The 22,393-nt window shown below is 44.4% G+C and overlaps 2 protein-coding genes across 2 annotated transcripts in view; one reads left to right on the top strand and one right to left on the bottom strand.

Annotated features, from left to right (window-relative positions):
* The window catches only part of T265_01025 (hypothetical protein), a gene marked incomplete at both ends in the record, with an annotated part of 58,008 nt that extends 57,432 nt beyond the window's left edge, over nt 1–576 (top strand). Inside the window, one exon of the mRNA XM_009164968.1 lies at nt 331–576. Within this exon, the coding sequence (XP_009163232.1) occupies nt 331–459 (129 nt within the window). The remainder of the gene's footprint in view (nt 1–330) is intronic.
* A 2,571-nt stretch (nt 577–3,147) lies between these two features.
* Nucleotides 3,148–22,348, bottom strand: T265_12703 (hypothetical protein; the record flags this gene model as incomplete). The annotated part of the gene is made up of 6 exons (XM_009165053.1): nt 3,148–4,840; nt 10,580–10,698; nt 13,092–13,591; nt 13,895–14,022; nt 15,818–15,945; nt 22,253–22,348. Coding segments are annotated over 6 exons (1,806 nt in total), but the record flags the coding sequence as incomplete, so codon positions are not given.
* Nucleotides 22,349–22,393: the final 45 nt, after the last annotated feature.

The raw sequence follows: 22,393 nt of genomic DNA, 5'->3' as shown, positions 1-22,393 counted from the left end.
TGCATATCTTATGTCCAAACCGAATCTGGAACTGTTTAACTCCATGTGACACTCAGCAAACATTACGCATATTTTTGCGTTCGTTTGTATATATACGTTCACCCTATGGTCCTTGTAAAGTTAACTGCTTTTTAGACCATTAAACCTTGAATTACCTTGAATTAACAGGAGGGCAGTCTCCCGAGGTGCCATCTCTTTGAAATCGCTCTTCCAATGAGGCACTGTATCCGCAGAATAAGCTGTCTTTTGGCAAACTCAATTGTTCCTTGTCTTTAAAGAACCCCATGGCCGTTTTCATCGAATTTCTCCGTTCTTTTTTCCTCTCGACAGTTCAGCTTTCGTTGGACTCAAAAATCGATCGACCGATCCCCATCTCCACACGCCAAATCAGTAACAGGCACACCATTATTCGACCGCGTTTCGAAAACACAAGAAGTCAACTCAATCACACATGTATAAGGTCTTTGTATCAAATTTTATGAATAACAGTTGAACATCTTGGCTATAGCCCAAAGTGTTTGTCAGCGCTGCAATCATCAATAAGGTAATCGATGGATAAATATACATATATACGTGAATATGTGGTGGCGCTCTTTTGTCATACGGTTGCTGAATGGGGATAGATAATCTATTCTAAAGCGACTAGTTGATATGTGAACACAATTCACATCGTGGTGTCGTGAATTAGTTCGCTTGCTGGTCAGTCAATAAATACATATGTTATATTTGAACTTGGCTGGACACGTTTACCCCCAAACCAGTTGGTTGGTTTTCCGATTGTCACGTATCAAACTTTTGTAGCCTCAAACTTGTCACTCTTCTGGTACAGGACTTGCCAACCAGATACGTTTTAACCTCTATCAGAGGACACTGCTGTCGGCCGTAAGAGACATCTCAAAACTTTCCGCATTAATCCAGAAACCACCATCAACAATCTGTTTCACAGGAACTATGAACTTTCAAAGCCGTAAATTATTCAATGTGCTTTGGTGCAGTTTAGAAAGTAGCATAGTGTATCAAAATATCTCGCAGGCAGTCACGCTGAAAATGCCGCTGTGTGCATGACCTCCAGAGCTCCATGAGGATGGCCATTTGTCTTGTTTTCAAATTAATGAAACAGAAGTAGATCTGACAGGCCCTTCGTTTCCTAATTCATACCTCAAGCGCTGATTGAAGCTCACTTCGGGTCACCATAAGCTTATGGTGAATCAGAACGTGATACAATCGCCGAAGTACAGTAATCGAAGCGTATTAACAATATAGACTAGTTTCTAATTTGTTGAAATATTGGTAGCTCGGGTGAGTTTATTGGTTGTTGATCAGGTGGCTGTTGATCTGTTCGCCGAGCTTGGCAAACGTTTCGTCACCATACGAGGAGACATCATCAGTGCGCACTCAACTGCGCAACCCCTACGTACAAAATACCAACATCTCAACGGGAACACTCAAGGATGACCGAATATTGGATTGACAAACAAAGAAACAAGGAACCCCATGGGGTCAAATCAATAAAGTTCACAAGCCGGGACTCGAAAGGATAAAGGCCACTCCAGCATCGACTAGAGTACGACGGCAGGAGATGCTAAGCACAAAGGCCACGCGGGCATCGGCGAATGAGGACATAGGATAACAGAATTAACCATTGGAACCACCCGAGCGAACAAAGATCATCCCCGGCCAGCAGCACGTACGTTAACACACGCGTCACACTACTAAACGCACAACCACCAACCCACCGCTACACACCACTACCCGCCCCAACAACGCACTGATGATGTCACCTCGATTGGTGATGAAACGTCTCCAGTTAGCTTGCCCAGCTCAGCGAACGAGCCAACAACCATCTACGAAAGTTTCTGTTTGATTAGAACTCACCAGCAGTTCATATCCTTGGCCACCCGTTGTCTCCAGCCTATGTGGTCTCTTTCAGTCATTTTGTTGTGTGTGTAGATGTGTGTGTGTGTGTGTGCGGGTGTGTCATCGCGCTGCTTTCAGTGGATCCAAATTTGCGGTATGCAAACAACTATTTCATGTACTCTTATGAGTCTGACACAGTACATCATCAAAGTCGGCGAGGTATCGGTACCTACCATCTGGAGGCCAGTAGAGCATGTGACTAGCTAAATCCATGAAACCATACCTACCGTGGTTGTAGCTATTTATGAGGGCCGGGATTTCATCTGTCCAAGATTCTCCCATCGGACGGTCGATTAGAAGTACTGAAATGGATAGTGCTCACTGTTTTCTTGCCTTATTCGAGGATCACAGGACGAAGCTATGGAACGTTGGGAAACGACCATTTTCCCGAAGATGCCCGAACAATGACTTGATTGAACTTTAAGTTCGCAAAGTCCAAGTGAACGTGAACAGCGCGAAACCAAAGACGTAGTTATTCAGAAGCGTAATAGATCTCTCACAAAAAATCTAGCGAAGATTGCGACGAATTATTGCTGCGAGCCATTTTAGACTGGTCCATCCATGTAGTTTCTCCAAAGTTTGGTTTAAATGTCATTCAAACTCTAGAGTTTCCATCTTTAGTCTCGAGATTGACCAATAAATTTGCTGCCTCCATTTCACTCATTTTGGGCGGATGTTGCAAAATTCAACAAAAAACAGATAATCATCCGTCGTGTTTCAGTTGGCACGATATTCGATATATAGTGTCAAGTAGATCATCAGGTTGACGGAAACTCGGGGACTGCGCCCACCTGATGAGCCCAAATTGGAAGGACGAAACCGGTCGTGGGATGTCGAAGAGTTTTCAGCAACCTTGTGAGTAGTTTCCCTTATGAAAATATACTACGATATCTCGAATATCGTGCCAACTGAATCATGAGGCGGCCTGTGTGCAGCACATTCAGTTGGAGGACATCATAAACGAGAGATTCAATTGAGTCTCCCGTGAAAACCAAATTGATTTGCAAATGAGTGTATTTCTCGAAAACAGTCCAATTTGGGTTCAAGTAGAACATGAGGTTAACGGAAACTCGGGGACGGCCCCTACCTGATGAGCCCCAAGAAGGGCGAAACCGGTAGTGTGCTGTCGAGGTGCTTTCAGCAACCATCCTTATTTAAGAACGTTTGTTTTCATCCCACCATTCCCCATGACTGAATAAGTTCACACATCAACTATTGAACAAAGTTAATTTTTGACGTATGCGTGGATTGCTCTCTGAATGAGAGTCCATCAAAGAAAAAGCATAGTAATACTGATAACAATTATTGGTTTAATAACAGTCAGCCTCAAAGGACACCCAAACAAGGTCACTGAGGACAAATAGTTGTCAGGCAGACTAGTTACCAAGACTTGCTTTGGAAATGGAAAAGAAAGTGATGTTCTTTTTCGACGTTGCGAACGCGGGTAAATCGAAGAGGAATATGGCGATAAGCATCCAGATGAAATAAAAGCACGGCAGGATTGTATACAGGGCTAAACATCGGTCGATACAAAAGTCAAATCGGGGTTGTCAAGCGCGGGGCCCATGTCTCTCCCACCATACAAGCGCTTGATGGAGGAATCTGCCCGCACCACATCAGTTATTACGAATTAGGTTCTACCCAACCGAGATGTAGCTTCAGTGAAACGCTGACTCTTTTTTAGAGCTCAGGAGATTGATTTCCCTTTGAAACAAGCCCCAGGCTCTACGGGTTTTGACATGGAGTAGGTGTCAGTCTATAAACGAGATCAAAGAGAAGATCACCACGTGATTATCTACAACTACCAAGGCAAAAATAGTTATTCAGATGAGGAAAGAACTAATCTTCGAGGAAGATACGTGAGTCGAAAGCGACTGATTTGTACACAATATGAGCGATTTTCACAAGTTAACGGAGTGTAGAAGGAGATTACAGTACAGGTGACTAGTTGCTGCACCACAGTGGGAACCAAAAAATGAACTGGAATTGTTAATTTAATAGTGAGGCTCTCAAAAATTAGCTGAACGCACAAATGTATTGTGGGAAAACTTGTTCAGACATGTTGATCTTCATCGTCCGGTTGAAATATTAACAGAGTGAACTAAGGAATGAGTCGGAAAATTCCAGCGGTGGCGAGGGTATTTGTTGTGATGGGTTACCTGGAGATTGTCTAGTGTGTTCTTCCTCAAGATGATGAGCAGGAGTTGTGCTGGAAACATCCTGATCATGGGAACACTCCTCGTGATGTACTGAACCCGTAACTGAAGGTTTTCCTTCCGTGGTAGCGATGAAAGAAGGGAATAGATATGAAGTATTCAATGGGGTCGATTCTAGTTTGCTGGAACATATACCATGAACTGAGGGGGTCAGAGAGCCACCTGGTGGTTGGAGAAACTGTGACCCATTGTCTAAAGGTTGAAGTGTCTGAGGAGGGTCTGTAAGCAGTGGTCCCAAGATTGTACTCGCCCGAAATCTCGGATCAATATAGCTCCCATTATTCAGAGTTGTTGGGACACCTGTATATATCCTGTTGGGATCCACGGTGGTTGCCACATAAAAAGGCTCCATAGTTCTTCGACGCTGAAGTGTTGTCAAATTTCTGGGCAATGTTGAAAACCGGTTGGCATCGTAATTCCATCCACATTCTGGAATCCCACCTACTGAATAGTGGTTAATTGCTTCAGCCGATGGGAAAGGTACTGGCTGTTGGAAGTTTGGATAGATGGGCGAACTGCACTGAAGGTCTGCCGTCTCCACCGGAGGCTCCCCGAAAAAGGCGCATTCGTTGAGTGATGGTAAAGGTGGATAATGACCATGCATAAAACCGCAAAACCGAGTCGGGGAGTTATCTACAGAAGCCCAGCGTTTTGGGGGTGCCTGAAAGTCCAGGGAGTCCGGTGGATTAGTCTTCTTGGATAAAGATCTGTAATCAGAGAAAGGATGGTTTTCAGCTACTGGGGAAGGTTCCGAGAAAACCGAAAGGAAGCAAGCAGGCCAATCTCATCTCTACTGTATAGTGTTTTACAAGCCTCTCTTCGTTGCACACGCAGTGATAGGGTGTGTATCAGTAAATAGAAATGGAGCTCATGACCCTATGTGCGCGTCTACTCCACGAAAACACCAAAAAAGTAAAGACAACTATTATCTCCAAACTGATAGGCCACTATCAGCCACAGTTCATTTACAATCAAACTGATGAGTACTCTCCGAAACGGTATTGCACGCAGACTTTCGAAAGCCTTTCCGCTAGTGTGTCCGAGTGCAAATGTCAAGACTGTTGCTTATGGAGCAGTGCGGATTTTTTGTTACCGACATCAAACGTTGTTCCCCTTACGCAAAACTAATTAACCAACTTCTGCTTTCCTTCATGCTTATGAGTTTTCAGTAGACTGGTCGACAGGTTGATCCGGAAACCGGATTGAAACGGCCAAGATGAAAATCGCGTGTCAGGCATTCTTGATCAGTCTGATGAGAACATACTTTTGAGATTGGGTACTATAGACTACCGGGTAAAAAAAACACAGAAACACATTTATAAGGTGTCTCATAATAAACGCAAATTTGATTTGGTAAGTGCTCATAGACAGTCAAAGAAAAGTTAACAAAATTCTTCATTATTGATAGCTACATAAGGGAGGTTTTGTATGCAATTGTTGACATTCTTTTCTGTTTACTATAAATGTCAGTACGCGCATTGAAATTTTGAAACTCCATTATTCCCTTGGTGAAAGCGCAACCGCTGCTTACAAAACCAAACATGGTCTCATCAAAGATCCTTTCACCGTGTCGACCATTACACGCTCGATTGCGAACTTTGAGCCCACTGGATCTTTACTGGATTTTCCGGGCAAAGGGAGAAAGTCTCTGGGTGATGAAAGAGCGCCCATTGTACAGAATGACGTCGAGCAACTTCAGCTCCATAGCACCAGGGCATCTTCGTCAATAACTCAGGTGTCGCAGTTCACCGGCATTCCCCGTGTCACCTTGCTCTCAACAAGATGGCGTTCCACCCCACTACTCAAACCAAAAGCAACTTTCTGATGAGAGAATCATTGCTCTTGGATTTCCAAACATTTGGCCCGCAAGGTCACCCGATCTCACACCTCTGGATTATTGGTTTGGGAATAATCAAGACTCGCGTATATAATGAAAATAAACCAAAGAATTTGGTGGAGTTAAGAACAGGAATTGAAGAGGAGTGTGCACGAATGACGCTTGAAGAAGTTAAACATGGGGTGTCTCACATCTCACTCCAACTCCAAATTCTTATAGAAGGAAGAAGCGTTTTTTCAACATCTTTTGTAATGCCAAATTGTTTACAATCAACCTCCATAATGTTCACATAAAAAAGTGATGAATGTTTGAATTAGTGTTAAAGTTTTAAGATGAATATTATTTTTGGCATCAATTATGAGACAGCCTCTATATGGATACATATGCACATATATTCATACATAAATTCGACCAGTGTCGATCCTGCACTAGAGCTATCGGCGTTGCTGCGTCGCTCTCTCTCTCACGCACACACTACCTCACGGGACAAGCGGATGCGTGTAACTTCAGGGGACTCGCTGGACCCTCGCCTTCAGCGCGTGGTTCCCATTCTCCTAATCCTTGATAAAAGAGGCTGTCGCGGCCGGAACCACTGCATGTCAAACGGTTCCCAGCTTTGAAACTGACTAACAGAATTGGTTCATTTATTTATCCATTTATTTGTTTATTAATAATTAACCAATGAACGAATGAATGACCAGTGTAGCTCATGGCTCCGACGGAGAAAGTTTAAGTGTATGTATGCCGTATGCCTCGTTAGGACTGTTGCTTGTATCAGTCCTAAACCGGGCTGATTTTCTGGTAGCATGGAGCAAACTGTGGTGTAAGTTGGCATCAAATAGTCCCCCTCTCTATTAAAAAAACTCCTACACTAGCCGGATGGACGAAAGATAAAAAGGTGGGCGTCGATTTGCCACACGAATATTCTACCAGACTAACGGGCTCGATGGCTTTATAAACAACAAAAGGGGACCCGCCACAAATCTACAGTATAGGTTATAGACCTTTTCATGAGTTGCAATACACTCCAGGCTACACCACGAACCCTTCCCTATGTAAACGGACTCTGGGGGACAGTAAGTCAGACGAACACGTTAGTACGGACACGGCTGTATTGAGTACACGCGGTCAAACTGGTACGCTTTCGTGGCAGGTGAGCAAACAACTGGGTCATATCCAGTCTACCCACCAACCAATCGGACACGCATCCAATCAGCCACTCAAGTCACACGTCAGATCGATGGTGGAACGACGAACGGACACGCACACGAGCAAACTCTCTGACACACCGAAGCAGCTACTACACCATGGAAGATTTCTTACCCCGCTCATTACTAGTACGGCAATCGTCTTGGCCACTCGACAAGGTGGAGTTCAACACTGCCTCTTCCGGCGACAAACTTCCCAAGACGTAAACAATTACAAGAAGGTCGACCAAAGGACGACAGAGAACGGTAATTGAGAGCAAATGTGACTGGCCGATGTCTGTGCGACGGGCATCCCAACAGAAAAACAAGAGCAACACCATCTGCCTACTCTCTGAAGTCAGTTCCGACCGCAGCACGTTTTAGACATGAACTGAATGTATCACGAAGGAGCTGTCGGTTATAACACCTCGTTTGGTATAGGATTTCAACCATCCGATGAAATGTCGAAAAGGCCGACCGATGGTAGTTACTTGTTGCAGTTTCTGTTGGAAACAGTTAGCCAAAATTCTAGTTTTCTCTTCAGATTTATTGCTGCAGATTTGTACGGAAAACGTCAATTCAACGAAGACTGAGAGATGTCTAACCAAACTACGTTCTTTTAACGAGTAGTTTGTCCTATGAAAGAAGAAGCCAGCCTATGCCGAGAAGTCGAGAAAAACTGTATAGCTGAATCATTCCCTTTGGGAATCATCAGCGGTGCGCATCTTACGAAGTCCAAAGAGTTTCGAACCCATGACCTCCCAACCAGTAATAGGAACATTTGACCTTTCGATCACAAGCGACCAATCGCACTTAGAGAGGACACATCGCTACTCGTCCTTTAATTTTTGTCTTGTATGCGTAGCCAGCCTCTCCCCAAAGGCCATTCGTTGCGTAATCAAACTGCTATCTGAAAGGTCGTCGGTTCAAGACTTTCGGGAGTTTCATGGGATGCGCACCGCTCATGATTCCCAGAACGGATGGGGTGGCTGTACAGTTCATCCAGGCTTTTCGACATAGACTGGCTTCGATTACAGGACGAGGTCTCCATTAAAGCGTCTCCAAACTTCTTCATACAGCCATCAAAATTACGTTCGCTACCAGTTGTATCTGAATTCACTAGGCGCCTAGATTTCTTTGTTACCTCTAGGTACAGACCGGCACGTGACCTTGAACACGAAGTCGATGCCCGGTGCATGCATGCGACAATCAGTGAGGACAGATGTTTTACAGCCATTCAGTTTCTAAATACCTCGCAACTTCCACAGCTGCTACACTCTCTCATCCACTCTTTAAAGGTAAATTTATCGTAATCAACAGAAACTTTCTTTCCTCCCAACTATATCACAGATCTGTGTGTCCTGAAATCCGACATCCAGTCGTCTGTGGCAGGTAAGACACCCAAAAAACAATTTTGGCCATTTATTGTCATTATTGAAGAAGATGAAAGTACGTCACAGATACCACAGACCATAAATCGTACTTTTGAAAGTTTCCGTGACCTTCTAAGCAAGGGATAGTGGACTAGGTTGCAAACACAATTGGCCGAAGTCCCGCTGAACACCCCTCATCCTCATCATGAAACGGCTCCCAAAAAAAGAAATTGGCCAACAATGGTTTGCCATAAATTAGGATGGTAATTCAGTATTCACAGCTATTTCACTGAGGCAAAAATATCCTGAACAGGCTGAAAATTACTTGCTCAACAAAGTACAGACTTGAAGCACTTTTCAGTACTTTCTTAAAGTTATGTACTGCGGCATTTTGCAGCCAGGTGGCACTGATAATACTTTTTCTCCACTCGCCTCAACAGGAGAAAACCGCAAGGAACCAGGGTGAAATGCGTGTGAACGCAGGTGGTTCCAAGCTCTGAGTAGTGATATAAGACTTGCGGTCAGTTTTGGTCACCTTTGGGTGCGAAAGTGGACAAAACGCTATCCAGCGCGTTTCGTCTAGCTGTTCAGCTGTTGCACCCTTTCGGTGCATAGCTACCATGCCACCCGAAGGTTGCACGAGGGCTGGGATACTGCCAGGTTGCCCAAGCCTAGACAGGGGAAGTCGAGAGGCAGAGGTCGGGTTCGAACCACGGACCTTCCGGTCAGTAAGTTCGCGCTTTAACCACTTGGACCATCTCGCCCTTCCAGCGCGGTTGCTCATGGGATTATCCTAGCCAGCAAACCAGAACGCATCTTTGCAATGTACTACTCATAAGGTTGCTGAAAACCTGTCGACAGCCCACGACCGGTTTCGCCCTATTTGGGGCTCATCAGATAGGCGCAGTCCCGGGGTTTCTGTCAACCTTATGTTCTACTTGAAACCAAATTGCACGAAATTCGCGAATATACACTAATTTGCAAACTAATTTGGTTGTATTTGGGTGTATTTCTCGGAAACAGTACGATTGGGGTTCAAGTTGAACATAAGGTTGACGGAAACCCGGGGATTGCGCCTATCTGATGAGCTCCAAAAAGGGCGAAACCGGTCGTGGGCTGTCGACGGATTTTCAGCAACCTTATGAGTAGTACATTACAAAGATATACATGTATCGCGATATCTCGAATATCGTAGCGACTGAAACATGAGGCGGCCTAGTGCAGCACATTCATTTGCCTGAGAACATCACGAACGAGAGATTCAGAACGCATCTTCTTCTGTGCGGGGTAAGCAAAAACGGAGGAGACCGGATAGCTTTCATCACGGCAGATGGTTGCGTCGGGTAAACGCACACACATTGATCGCTCATTTCCACACATGAAATAGCACCGTCGCTGGGTGTCACAGTCGTCGTAAGGGCTAATTCGGGTATCGTCTGCGAATCAGACCTGTCTCACGTCTTGGCGTTATGAAATCAGGTCATCCTGTCATGCTTTTATGGTTGAAAACCAGGCGGTAGCAAACTGGACACTAGGCGTGGTGACCGAATTTTCACTCGTTCATCTGTGACAATTTACAGAACTAAACGGACGAAACACCGCAATTTCTGTTCTGGAAAAGAGCCGTGGATGACGGCAAGTCGATTGTGCCGCTCGCTAACCACCGTCGCGGCTTCTAAACAGGTAGAGAATTCAGTGGCTTAGCATTCCACGCCAGTCCTTCAGTCAGTTGGTTTTTAGAAGAGTATAGAAGTTCAAACGTTAAGACGAGGCCAGGCCATCGGATGGTAGTTGATCATAGTTTTTGACCTATGAAATTCACGGACCAGCACATATCTGGAGGGAATTTTGCAGAGGGATATGTCATGATCTTGTACGTTAGTATAGTAAGGTGTAGTACATCATTGTAAAGCGTAGTGCACTGTATTATATCAAGGTATAGCCAAGTATTATATTGTACACAACAGTGCAGTATAACATACCATGACGCAGCACACTGTAGTTTACAACACCGTATAGCAAAGCACTGTAGTGGGCAGTAACGTTTACCTTGCTTTCTGCTTTCCCCTACGAACTGCGATCCATACCACGAAACCAGCGCAAACTAGAAGGAGGGCAGACATCAGAATCACAACCAAAATCGGCAGCAAGATTCGCCTCATTCGTGGCTGAAAAAAGAAGACAAATGCACTTGTAGTCCGTATGGATGGTTGTGCTATAAAGTTTGATCTTTCCTAGTTTCCATTAACTTCTCTGAATTCAATTTGTCATCCATCAGAAGGTGATGATGATATATTTCCACGCACCCTTGCAGCATGATAACTGAAGAATTGTGTCTATAGCTTAAGGTACACTAAGGAAGACAGCACTAAATAGCCAAATATCAGGAAGGTCAGATTCCTGAATGTAACCTCAGAATGCCCGAAACCTGCTGCTCTACCAAAACCTCAACGGGGAAGCCGGCAAGCATCCAGGCCAGTCAATCATTCAATCAATTCAGCAAAAGCTGATGAGTGTTCATGCACGCCACAGAAGCACGACCGAATGTGATCAGCGTTCAGGCATTTCATAGAGGCACGATCGATGTTGATGGGTGTTCACTAATGCCTATCAGACAGTCCCCTTTAGATAGCGTGGGGCCGTTGTAACGTTTGCTCTCGCACTCGCTTGTTCGGTATATAGCTGTTGTGTTCCCTTCTGTGAGTCTTTTCTCTCCGACACTAGGCACTGGAGCGGATCAGCAGCAGATACCACAGATTGACGAATCAGTAGACATAACAGCAAGTGAACACGGAGTTGCTACGTTTCTGGTGACGAGGACACCAGTATTCCGAATTTCCGATATCCGGATGATATTCAAAATTTACGAGGTGAAAAATTCCATTACACAGATTTTTACAGACCTAATTTCTGAATCACCTTTGTGACCCCCAAGTCCAAATCCTGGCTGCTTTGATCAGCAGAGAAATTCCTGGATCCTGAATCAAATGAGGTTACTGTAACCTATACTGTTACCTATATCCACAGGGCGATCAGCAAGCTGAACCGTTTGAAATGAACTGCAGGAAATCGGCTTGATGAAGAGACTCTCTCAGAACTGTGACAAGCAACCTGTGTCATTTTTCGGACAGATTACTGAACTCCAGCCACAACACACCGCTTTAGTCTCCCGAAAATCCTACACCAGATTTTTCAGGCTACTTTTATCTATCCGAAACGCTACCCCCACCCGTGTGTATTCCCTGGCTATTTTTAAGTTTCTTGTAGTCTTGGAATACCTACGTCAGCCTGATCAGAGGTGGAAACTCTCCACAGAGTAAATATTTATAAATATGTAGGCTTTTTTCCAAATTGATCAATCCTGGCTCCGCATATTTTCCACTAATCCCAATTTTTACGTGGCTCTTCAGTAGAGCCATGGAAGAAAGACATTGTACTCACCTAGACATTGATTATCTCCGTTATACTGAGAGGTATTTCTTTATAAGGTGACCGCGACTTGGCAAGGGGAAAGGGGTAGTCGAATAACCCCATCTACTTAGCTGTAAGCAAATCTATTCACTGTCTTCAGTATTGTTTTTCTTACAATGATACCCACTCCGCCAGCTTAGTTTACAGTGAATACAAACGGCCACGTTATTGATCAAAGTGAAGTGAACTCAGCTCAGCTCAGCTCGACCACCGGTACACAGATGGTTTCACGGATGGTGATGGTGACGCAAATGACTCCTATGCTGGTGATGATGACGATGATGAATTGACCAGGAGTTTGACTACAACCCTATTTACAGGCAATCATGGTGTCACAGACCCGTTTGTGTAAGGGATGTGTGCGGCCATATCGGTCAGTGCAGTTAGACGCTGTCACATTGCAAGACCGCACGATACAAGATAAGAACAAGCCTGATGTTCCAGAAAGTAAATGTATTCCCACTGATAGCTCGTACATGCTTCAGCTTGACCCCACGTCTGTTTAGTTATTCCTTAAGGTGAAAGCCTTCCCATGGAGCTGTTCTAACCTATACCGTTCGGGTGAACCTTGGCCGGGATTCATTCGACGTTTAAGTGTCCCAACAAAGTAGCAAACTGGATTACACATTGCATTGCTTCAGCGCTCAATGCTGATGTTCAGTCAATGCACTTTTTCAGTTGCAGGTTGTCCTGGGTCTGCATGGGTCTAAAACTAAGCCACGGTGCTGCGTAGCCAAAAATTTGACGGGAATTGAATAAGAGTTCTTATTTTTGGATTTTGGACGTAGTTATAACCTTTCCACATTCCTCTCAACTTATGTCTTGCCTCAGCCTGTGTCATGGCAATCAGTACAACATTCAGTACATTCACTGGTTGCGTGATCAGCACTGCTAATGGGAATCTAGAATAACTCGCAAGACTTTCTGTGAACTCTGTTCGAAACTTGCTGAAGTATTCATTGGAACTTCATTCACTTGACTCGGGTTACATATGTCTCCCACTGGTAAACAGCACATTTGTGACCACTGTTTAAGTTGTACAAAAGATTGATCTAAAAGAAACGGAGAGGATTCTGTCACAAGTGCTCACCTCATCATCTCCTGTCAGTTGCCTCACGCGGTGACCTCCTTCTAGCTCTGAAACAGTTGGACCCCATTTAAATTCCGTTCTCTTCCTCTCCTGCTCTTCCTCATCGGCAAGTTTCTCAACTGCTGAATATTTTCGAGGATCCTTTACTGGGCTATGTTTGTGGGCATTCCGAATCAACTTTGAATGGTTTGTGGGACCAACCTCCAGATGAGGTACCCTGCTTTCCCGTTGGTAATGCTCCCCATCAGGTGAGCCAGGCGGACGGTTCGTGTGCCTCTGCGTCACCGTTGTGACAGCGGTGGTTTCTTGGACTAGCGTCGTAGTTTCCGGCTGTTTGGTCTCACACCGCCGGCCGATGAAGCCCGGTCTGCACAGGCAGTATGGATGATCAGCATTGCGGTCTGGATTGGTGACGCAGGTGCCCTCGTTGAGACAGTAGTCTGGCATGCGCGAGCACAAGTCTAGACGACACGAACTGGTTTTGGTATCCCAGAAATAGTCTAGCGTAGAAAGACAGTTTGGTGAGGTTAATCAATACAAGATAGCCATCTGCGCAGAGAGGGCGGGGACAAAAAAGCTTGGACGAACACGTATCATATTGTGATGAATCGATTAGAATTATCAGAAGTAAACTACCATAACTTTTATGGCCATACATAAAAAAGAATGTTCTATTCTTAGTTGGACGTTTTCAGGAATTGGTGAGTGTCATCCAAGAAGAAGACCTCACCGATATCTACCGATCCATGTAGTTGATTAGCAAATGAACAAACCACTTGCAGTGACCAGGTGAACAGGCTCACCTGACCGACATTTTGGATTGCCGAATTCATCACAAATGTGCTCCGGTGCCTTTTGATCACAGAATTTGTCACAGAGCTTTCCAAAGTAGTTGGGCAAGCAAACGTAGTCTGCGTAGAACCGAACGATCCTGTGAGTGAAGTGGGACGGATAATCAGAAGAAACCGTTTCGCAAAGACACTCAAAAATAAGGTATGAACGATGATTTTGGTTAAAAAAAATTGGGCAGAAACCCAAAGCTGTTTACTGTTCGTTGAAAGCCGTTATTGTCCACCACACAATAGGTTTTTATTAGGACAAATCACGAAGTGTTTGGTCGATAGCCGTTTGCTTGACATTTATTGGATAATTATACATTGTTACTGTTCTATCTGCTGATCCGCCAATCTGAGGTATCTGCTGCTGACCCGCTTCAGTGCCTAGTGTCGGAGAGAAAAGACTCAAGGAAGGGAACACAACAGCTATATTCCAGCAAAGCGGGTGCGAGAGCGTGAGTGCGTGTGAGTGCGAATGTGCAACGGTCTCAAGCTATTTATTGGAGGGACACTGTCTGAACTCGGTCCAATGCTGACGCCCACAGTCTGGCTGTGACGTGCTGCATGTTGCGGGGGCGTTGTCTGACCTTGATCAACGCTGACTCGCGCTGTCTGGCCTTGATACAAGGCTGTGAGGCGCTGCATGTTAAGGGGGCGTTGTGTGTCTGGTCGACATCTAGCGGAGCTGAGAGTCTCGGTAGACTACGGGCATTCGGTGGTGCTTTCAGGAAGCTGGCCTTCATGACAGTTACTCAATAGATATACCCCATTTTTCAAAATCAAGGAAGCGTGGGGCGAGCAATCGCAGGGCCGCATATTTTAATTCTTCGTTGCAGTTTTCAGATTATTAGACAAAATCAGAATGACACATCCATCAGAGCCGTGTGGATGACCGATTGATTAAATGACACAACCATTTTCACAGATCCATTCGCCTAGGCCGCATACTATACATTTGCAATATATCAGTTTGAAACATTGAAACAAAGTGTTCCAACTCTGAAGGCCCCAATTACAAAATGCGCAAAAGTAACTTGCTCACCCACATCCATTCATTGAGCGTAACGACATCCCGGATAAAAATATACGCCAAACTAACAACACAATGACCATAAATATGGCTTAATGCCTTCTCAAGAGACTTTCCTGTTCACAGCCCATGAAGCGGTGCATAAGCTCGATTCATCCAATACGCTATTGCAATATTACTGGGTTCCTAGTAGTTTGAGGTGTTAGTTTTTGGTGGGGTCTCCGTTCCGACAGCAAAGTCAGCCTATGCTAAAAAGTCGAGGAGCACTGGTTATTGGGAAACATCTCATGAGACCGCAACGTCCCGAACCGATAACCGTTCGGTCACCAGTGGATGTTCAGCTAACGCCAGTCTACTAGAAATCTATGAGTAGTTCAGCGGGAGAGTGAAATTCACCCAAAGAGGGAAAGTGACAAGTCGTCACTCAGTGAGTCCGTCAACACGTGACCATTTCACGTGGATCCCGTGGTTGGAGGATAATCGGCACCACATTCTGTCTAAGTGCGAGTTAATCAGACTGCTGATCAGCCACTTGAGGCCGTTAACCTGGGAGTCGCCCGTTCGACATTCCCTGGAGCTTCGTAAGTTGAGCAGTGCTGATGCTTCCCAAAAGGATGAAACAGTTGTTCACTGCTTCTTGGCTTTCCGCATATACTGACTTCAGCGTCAGGACGAAATCTCCAAAGAGGAATAGTGGACATCCTCAGCTGTCATAAAAGGGATAACCCCCTTCATTAGCATACATAGTATTTGTCGTGGCAGCCCCGATCAATGAGTAGTGCATTTTTGTTGTGTTTGGACAGTATACGAATGCACACAATCTGTCAAAAGTGTACGACCACGATTGAAACTGAGCTTACAGATTTAGGTCCAATGACGTTGCTGAGATCTCCCCCCGATCAGTCAGTCGAAACTCCGTCCGTCGAAGATGTTGTTCACTTTGTTCACCTACGCGTCTCACCTTGACGTCTAGCTCAATCAGATTTTCCTGGAACAGTTGAAGAAAGGCATTTCATGATTTTGGCTAATTTGATATAAAGTGACACGCACAACAGTGGTGCAGACTAATTTGTTGTACAAATGCGAAATACATCGCGATGAATCATTGTACAAGGAAATTGGGTCCCATTTCGGCACTCAAATATACTTTGGATTTTTTAACTAAGTCCTCTTGTGATGTACAGGACAGATATCTTTTTGGTAGTTATTTCTCTCTCTCTGACAATGACAACTTACTAGAAAAATTCTAATCGGTCGCAAACACAATCATTTCGACATCCTCGAGACCCTTTTGGCTGCCATTTTCTCTTTGCTGTCAGTAGCATACCTACGGAATAGCAAAAACTGTCAAGGCTAAATGAGGTGCTACATTGTTCTTTGTTTGCCCTGCGAGAGCCTTAAAACTCCCAAATCCGAAGATCCAGCCTATCCAAAAAGAGAACGATTTTCACGGTTCCATAGGTGCAAATTAGCCACAGGGATGGTCGGGTGCTCGTGGCCCAGCTATCGAGTGTTCACTCATCAGCTGGAAGGTCAAAGGTTCGATACTCTCTTAGTTTAGTGAGATGCGCTCTGATGACGATTTCAAACAAGGCTTTTTAGAATAAACGAGTTTCACTCGTGGTTAAAACTCCCCATTGAGTGTTTTAAAAGCCTCCACTCTTCACAGGAAAGATTGCAGACCTTCCCTCAGGGTGAATAGAACCAACACAAATTAACCTACTACTTATGAGTAATAGGATTCCAGGTGGATGTGAGGAGCTTGTCACCAGAGACAGGACGATGGTTCCGTTGCCATTTCGGCTTTTTCAATTCCTATACTGCATATTTCGATCGGCGAATGTCTAAATTAGACGCTGTCTGGTCATGATTTGAGCGACAGAATATGACCTCAATCTCTCGGATTTCTAGAGCCATGATAAAAAAAAATTGAAGAGCTGAATCCACTGCAGCTTATCTCTCCCAGTACAACCAGAGTCACAGCTGGAAGCGCGTTATTTCCTTTGCTGTATCACCTTAGCGCCGGAAGCTTGCGAGTCGAACGGTCAATGGCGTGATGAAGATGGCTATTCAAAGAAATTTGATTAAAGTTCACTCTCAGTGCCACCGCCAAATAAAGAGAGCAGCAGACCATGTTTGCCAGACTACTGCACCTGAAAACAGGGTTTCTACATGAGCTTCGCGATAAGCCTTCACTACACGCTTAGTTGCTGGTGTCCTTTATGAATATTCTTGTCTAGTCCCGATAGGAAGCTTGATCAGAAGGTTTATTCCTCCCGAAGATCTCTCGGCCTTTGCGACTTTCTCCAGCGGTTACTATCCTCTACCTGGGCTTTCACGGTAAGGAGTATTCATTTCATTGCAGAAAAAATAAATCAAGGAAAAAAGAGCTTTTTCGGGGGGTTTTAGACAGTAACACCAATATTCATAGCCCTTTATACGGTTGGGGAAGTCACAAGTGATCCAGGACACAAAGAGCTTTAGGGTACGTTGTCCCTGCATGGTCAACAGATTGGTTGCTTTTGAACAGTTTGTAAGAAAAAAACAGAGCTCGTTAATTCAGAAATTGAACCCCGAATTCTTTGTTTCCACTTGGTCACGGTGCGAATTTCTCTTTCAAACCGAGCGGTTTGTACGTACGTCTAATTCACAAGTGATCCGATTGTCCTATGAACCGTTGCTTGACGGATGTGCAGGTAAACTACAGTTCACAACTCAAGGAGATGACCTGCGCCACTTGTTAAACCGTTTTCAGCAACCTCACAATTTGTAGTGCATGAAGTATTTCACTCGATGAGGTTAGGCAGATCCATAAAAAACCTATAAAATGGATTGTTCTCATCGAAGGCGTAGTGGATCCACAGATGGGACTGTTGTAGCATTTAGTTAGCTCTTTTCGTCGGACCCCGTCAGACATTTTTAGAATGAATGCCTCTGCCGAAAAGGTGCTTGGATTCAACCAACCTATCAAATAAGGCACCTCAGTTATGCACAGCACAATGCGGAATGTTCGGAATAGATCCGAGATATTAACGCGGTCGATGACCGACTGACTACAAGTTGAACGTGTTCCGATGTAGCTGGTCATCATATCAACAGATTGTGTCTTGGACTTCCGGTCATACTGGCCTGTGTAAAACCTATCGGGATGAAGCGAATCGATAGGCTCTAAGTGAATCCAGTCAGAGTCTTCACTTCAATTCCAGCTTCGCGCTGTACTTTGTAAAGGACAGTTGGTGTTCGACAGTGTCAACAGGAGTAAGAAATCTGAAGATTTGAAAAGGCCACTTTGGGTCGACAAGTGAAAAATGCATCGGCAAGGCAATGTAAAAAATGAAAACCTAAACGCCAGGCTTCATACGGAACGTACACCAAAGAAGGCTCGGCTAAATATCTCTTCCGGGGAATTCTTCGCTCAGCTATTGGATGAGAGTACCTTTGAAGCAATCTAAACTGCCACACGGCTGTTTACCCCTATACGAATTTGACATCCGAAAGCAAAAAGAGATTAACGAAAATCACTCAGTCAGTTAGTATCGCAGCGTGCAAAAAAGAGTTGTGTTGGTTTAAGTTGGGAGAAACTAACCTGACCGCCACTAGAGAGGGTCAACATAACTCTCCTTTTAGCTTATCAGTCCGAGCCTCTTGAGAGTATTTCAATTCGTGCCGTAGACAATACGATCGATAGAGTAGTTTTCAGTTTGAATGATCTAAATGGGATCTCACTGGCACTATTGTTCTACCTTAAGAACCTGGACAACTGATTGCATTGAACATAGCTCAATTGCCCTGATTAATCCGTGCCATAGAATTGGATTGGTTTCACCCTTATTAGATGACCTCACAAGTGCATTCATTTTGAAGTGCGGAGATTCAACCCCAGACCTCTTCTATACCACGAGAAAACGCTACAATTACTCCATCAGCGAAGGTTGGATACACCTGGATTATCATGCCTGATGGGCTGGTCAGAAGTGTCCAGGCATCCGAACCAAAAGTCCTGAGAGGTGAGTCAATCGATTGCTAAAACAAAATGCTTTTGGATAGTCGATTCCATCACTCGAACGCGGATATATTTGTCTGTTCGAGTATGATCATTTGTGCACATTCATCCTACTGTGTTCGACTTGTGCCAACAAGCTCCTCTCGCATGTCAGATTTCCAAGATGTGAATTCTAGAACAGCTCTCATAAGAACAAAATGAGAATTCAGTTGAAATAACAGTAAGCGATCACAAGTTCCACAAATTTTGCAACCAAATATGACAAAGCAATCACCGTTGAGCAACACAAAGTAAACTTTACTTCTAAAGGTCTATATGTCTAGCTGATTTTCACAACTATGTCAGGGTTCAAGTGGAACGTAAGGTTGACGGAAACTCGGGGACTGCGCCCACCTGATGAGCCTAAAGTGAAAGGTCAAAACCGGTCGTGGACTGTCAAAGAGTATTCAGTAACCTTGTGAGTAGTTTCCTTTATGAAAATACTATCAGAATGATTTGACACAGGCCATTCCGTAGACCTGTGTGTATGGGTAAGTGAAGAGATGTAATTACCTGAGGAATTGGGTGGTCGTTTATACGACAGCACGAATCTATGTGGGCTTCAACTCTGATTGCTGCACATCCAACCCACTAAACAGTGGTCACTGTGAGGCTCTCTATTACTGACAATGTACCCTCGAGCTATTTAGCCCGGGTAGACGTGACACCTTGAGAGTTTTTCGAACACCGTCTAATGTAAAACATGTTCGAAGTATTCGTTCACCAGTTAACAGGAATAGCTTGGTTATCATGATGGGGTTGGTTACTTTTGCCCTTAGATTTTCGAAAAATCATCGTGGATCGCCTGAAAACCAGACAGGTAAACTCCAACTCGCTTCTGCCGGCTGCAACTGACTGGAAAAACACCACGGGGTCAAAAGATCATCTGTCTCAGATGAGATGTTAATCACTAGCCTTTGGCTCCTCTGTTAGCCTACAGACGGTCCAAGGCTAGGAATATCTGCTCCCTTGCATCGGATTCAGCTTAATTCCGCGGCGGTCTTCCCACCCAAGGACCGTAAATAGCATATTATTGTTGAGTCTTTGATGAATCCAAGGGGTAGGAAGGAACTTGAAGGATCGGAATCGATGATGACCTTGTTTGCCTAGTGCCGGAAAAATACTCGCCAAAAAAACATAACCGCTCTATTCCGAACAAGCGAGTGCGAGAGCGTGGGTGCCAGAATACAACGGCCTCAAGCTATTTTATTGGGGGGACACTACCAGACCTTGGTCCAAACGCTGCCTCACGCTGCCTGGATTTGATACAAGGCTGCATATTGAGAGGGCGTTGTCTGACCTTGATCCGACGCTGACTCAATTCGACTGCCTTTGATACAAGGCTGTGAAGCGCTGCATATTGCGGGGGCGTTGTCTGTCTGGTCAGCGTCTAGTGGAGTTGAGGGTCTAAACAGATTTAAGGCATTCAGTCGTTACTTGCAGGAACCTGACTTTCTTGATATACACTGACAAGTATTTTCAACAATTTCCGCCCCAACTTCTTCGAACTACAATACGAGAGGCAAAACATCTTCCCGACCCAGTTATTCTCTCTGAGCACTGAAGTATAGAAAAAAAATCAGCCCAAATCATCTTCGTCACTTTGAAATCAATCAACATTCCATTAAATTACCCGGCTGCCCCTGCAGGCTGTTAACTATATCACTGGAAGTTCAACAAATACGGCGTAGTCTTCTCCTTGTGAGATGGGTCACGCAAATTTCTGGTGTGTGCCTGTTAGCTTTAATCACAAGACATGAAAAATTCAGTTTAGTCGATTTTGGATAGAGGGGAAAGTTTTATGCGGTGGTTAGACTATTCCGTGTAGTTCAAGCTCTTCTTTGAGTTACCATGTTTCCGAAAATCCATTGTGAATAGCAATTATGCAGGACCATGCGATTCGTGATCTTACATAAATGAAAATAGAAGCCATGGGGACAGTTGTAATCGACACAAGTAAAGATTTCCTGGAATTGCGATCGCCATGGGTCGTGATATGGCCCACTGTTAGGAAGTTCAGATTCCTGAAAATAAACCCAGAATGTCCGAAACCTACTGAGATATCCGAACCCCACCAAAATCGCAGTGGGGAAGCCGTCAAGCCTCTAGGCCAGATCGATCGAATCAATGCAGCACTGGCTGACAAGTGTTCAGACATGCCACACGAGCATGGCTGGTGATGACGAGTGTTCAGTCATTCCATAGAATCATGGTTAATGATGATAAGTGTTCACCAAACGCGAATCACACCGCCTGCATTATTGTCGAAATTGTCCTTTAAAGACCGTGAGTCCTCTTGAAGCATTTACACTCGCTTTTCCGCAATAAAACTGTTGTGTTCCTTGTTGGCGAGTCTTTTTACGACTCTAAAGCAATTGAGCGGACACAATACCTTTACTGCTTCGGGATGTGATATCCTAGTTTGTTGTTACTCTGGAAGTAGTCCTTCAAGATTTGATTATCCTGGGATGAAATCTCTGAAGATGAACTGTTGTAGTCGACTAGGTTTCACCACTTTATTCAGGTGTATTATCCGTTATATAATAAAAACTGCAGTGGATCGATAGTAGTTGTATCCCATTATGAACACCTTGTAGCGGCAATTTTCTGTGTGTCACAAGCGATGACGTCCAGCCGTAAAAATCCCAGTATACAAATTAAACGGTGGTCATACTCTTGTATGTATTTCTTAACAATTAAATGAATGAATTCTTTTCCCTCGCTAGCTAGTTTTCTGGCCCTTTCTCTTTAATGGCACCGAAGTCAAGACAAACCGGGGTTAGCCCAAAAATATTTCCGGGCGAAATTTCCCTGTTGGAAAAATCGCAGTGGTATGTCTCATTTTTGTTCACCCTAAGAATGGTATCCTGATCTACTGATAGTCAAGTGCTAAGTCTCTCTTTTCTTACCATTGAATACTTTCCATCGCTTGCATAAACAACTGTGGCATGTATGCGATGACATAAAATCACTTCAACGGATCTATGAAACTGAGAAAACTATCCGGAACTTTTTTCACCTAATATCCCCAAGTCAGTAGTATTGTGTTGAGTCACCTTTTCAGTGGTTACGGTCTACTAAGTGCCAGGCCAGTCCTGAAGTTCGAAATTCATGGATGAGAGTGATATAGACAATACCTTGAACTGCCACCAACATGCCTCTTGCATTCAAGCACAGGAAACGAAGGGAAAAATCCAATTTACACAAAGGAAAGTTAGCATGCAGCTTGGCAAAGTCATAAGAACTAACTTACGACAGAAGTCACCTCGAAATTGAAAGGCTCTGGAGGTCCTTGAGATGCGCAAGATGATTGGATGAATCGAGCTGCCGGACCAAACAACCGACATCTTAACAAATAAAAAGAGAGCCACTTGTGAAGCTGTATTCCAGTTTG

The sequence above is a fragment of the Opisthorchis viverrini genome, assembly GCF_000715545.1.
Source record: "Opisthorchis viverrini unplaced genomic scaffold opera_v5_11, whole genome shotgun sequence".
Taxonomy (NCBI): Eukaryota; Metazoa; Platyhelminthes; class Trematoda; order Opisthorchiida; family Opisthorchiidae; genus Opisthorchis; species Opisthorchis viverrini.
Note: the sequence above shows the minus strand (reverse complement) of the source record. Positions and strands in the feature narration are given on the sequence as shown.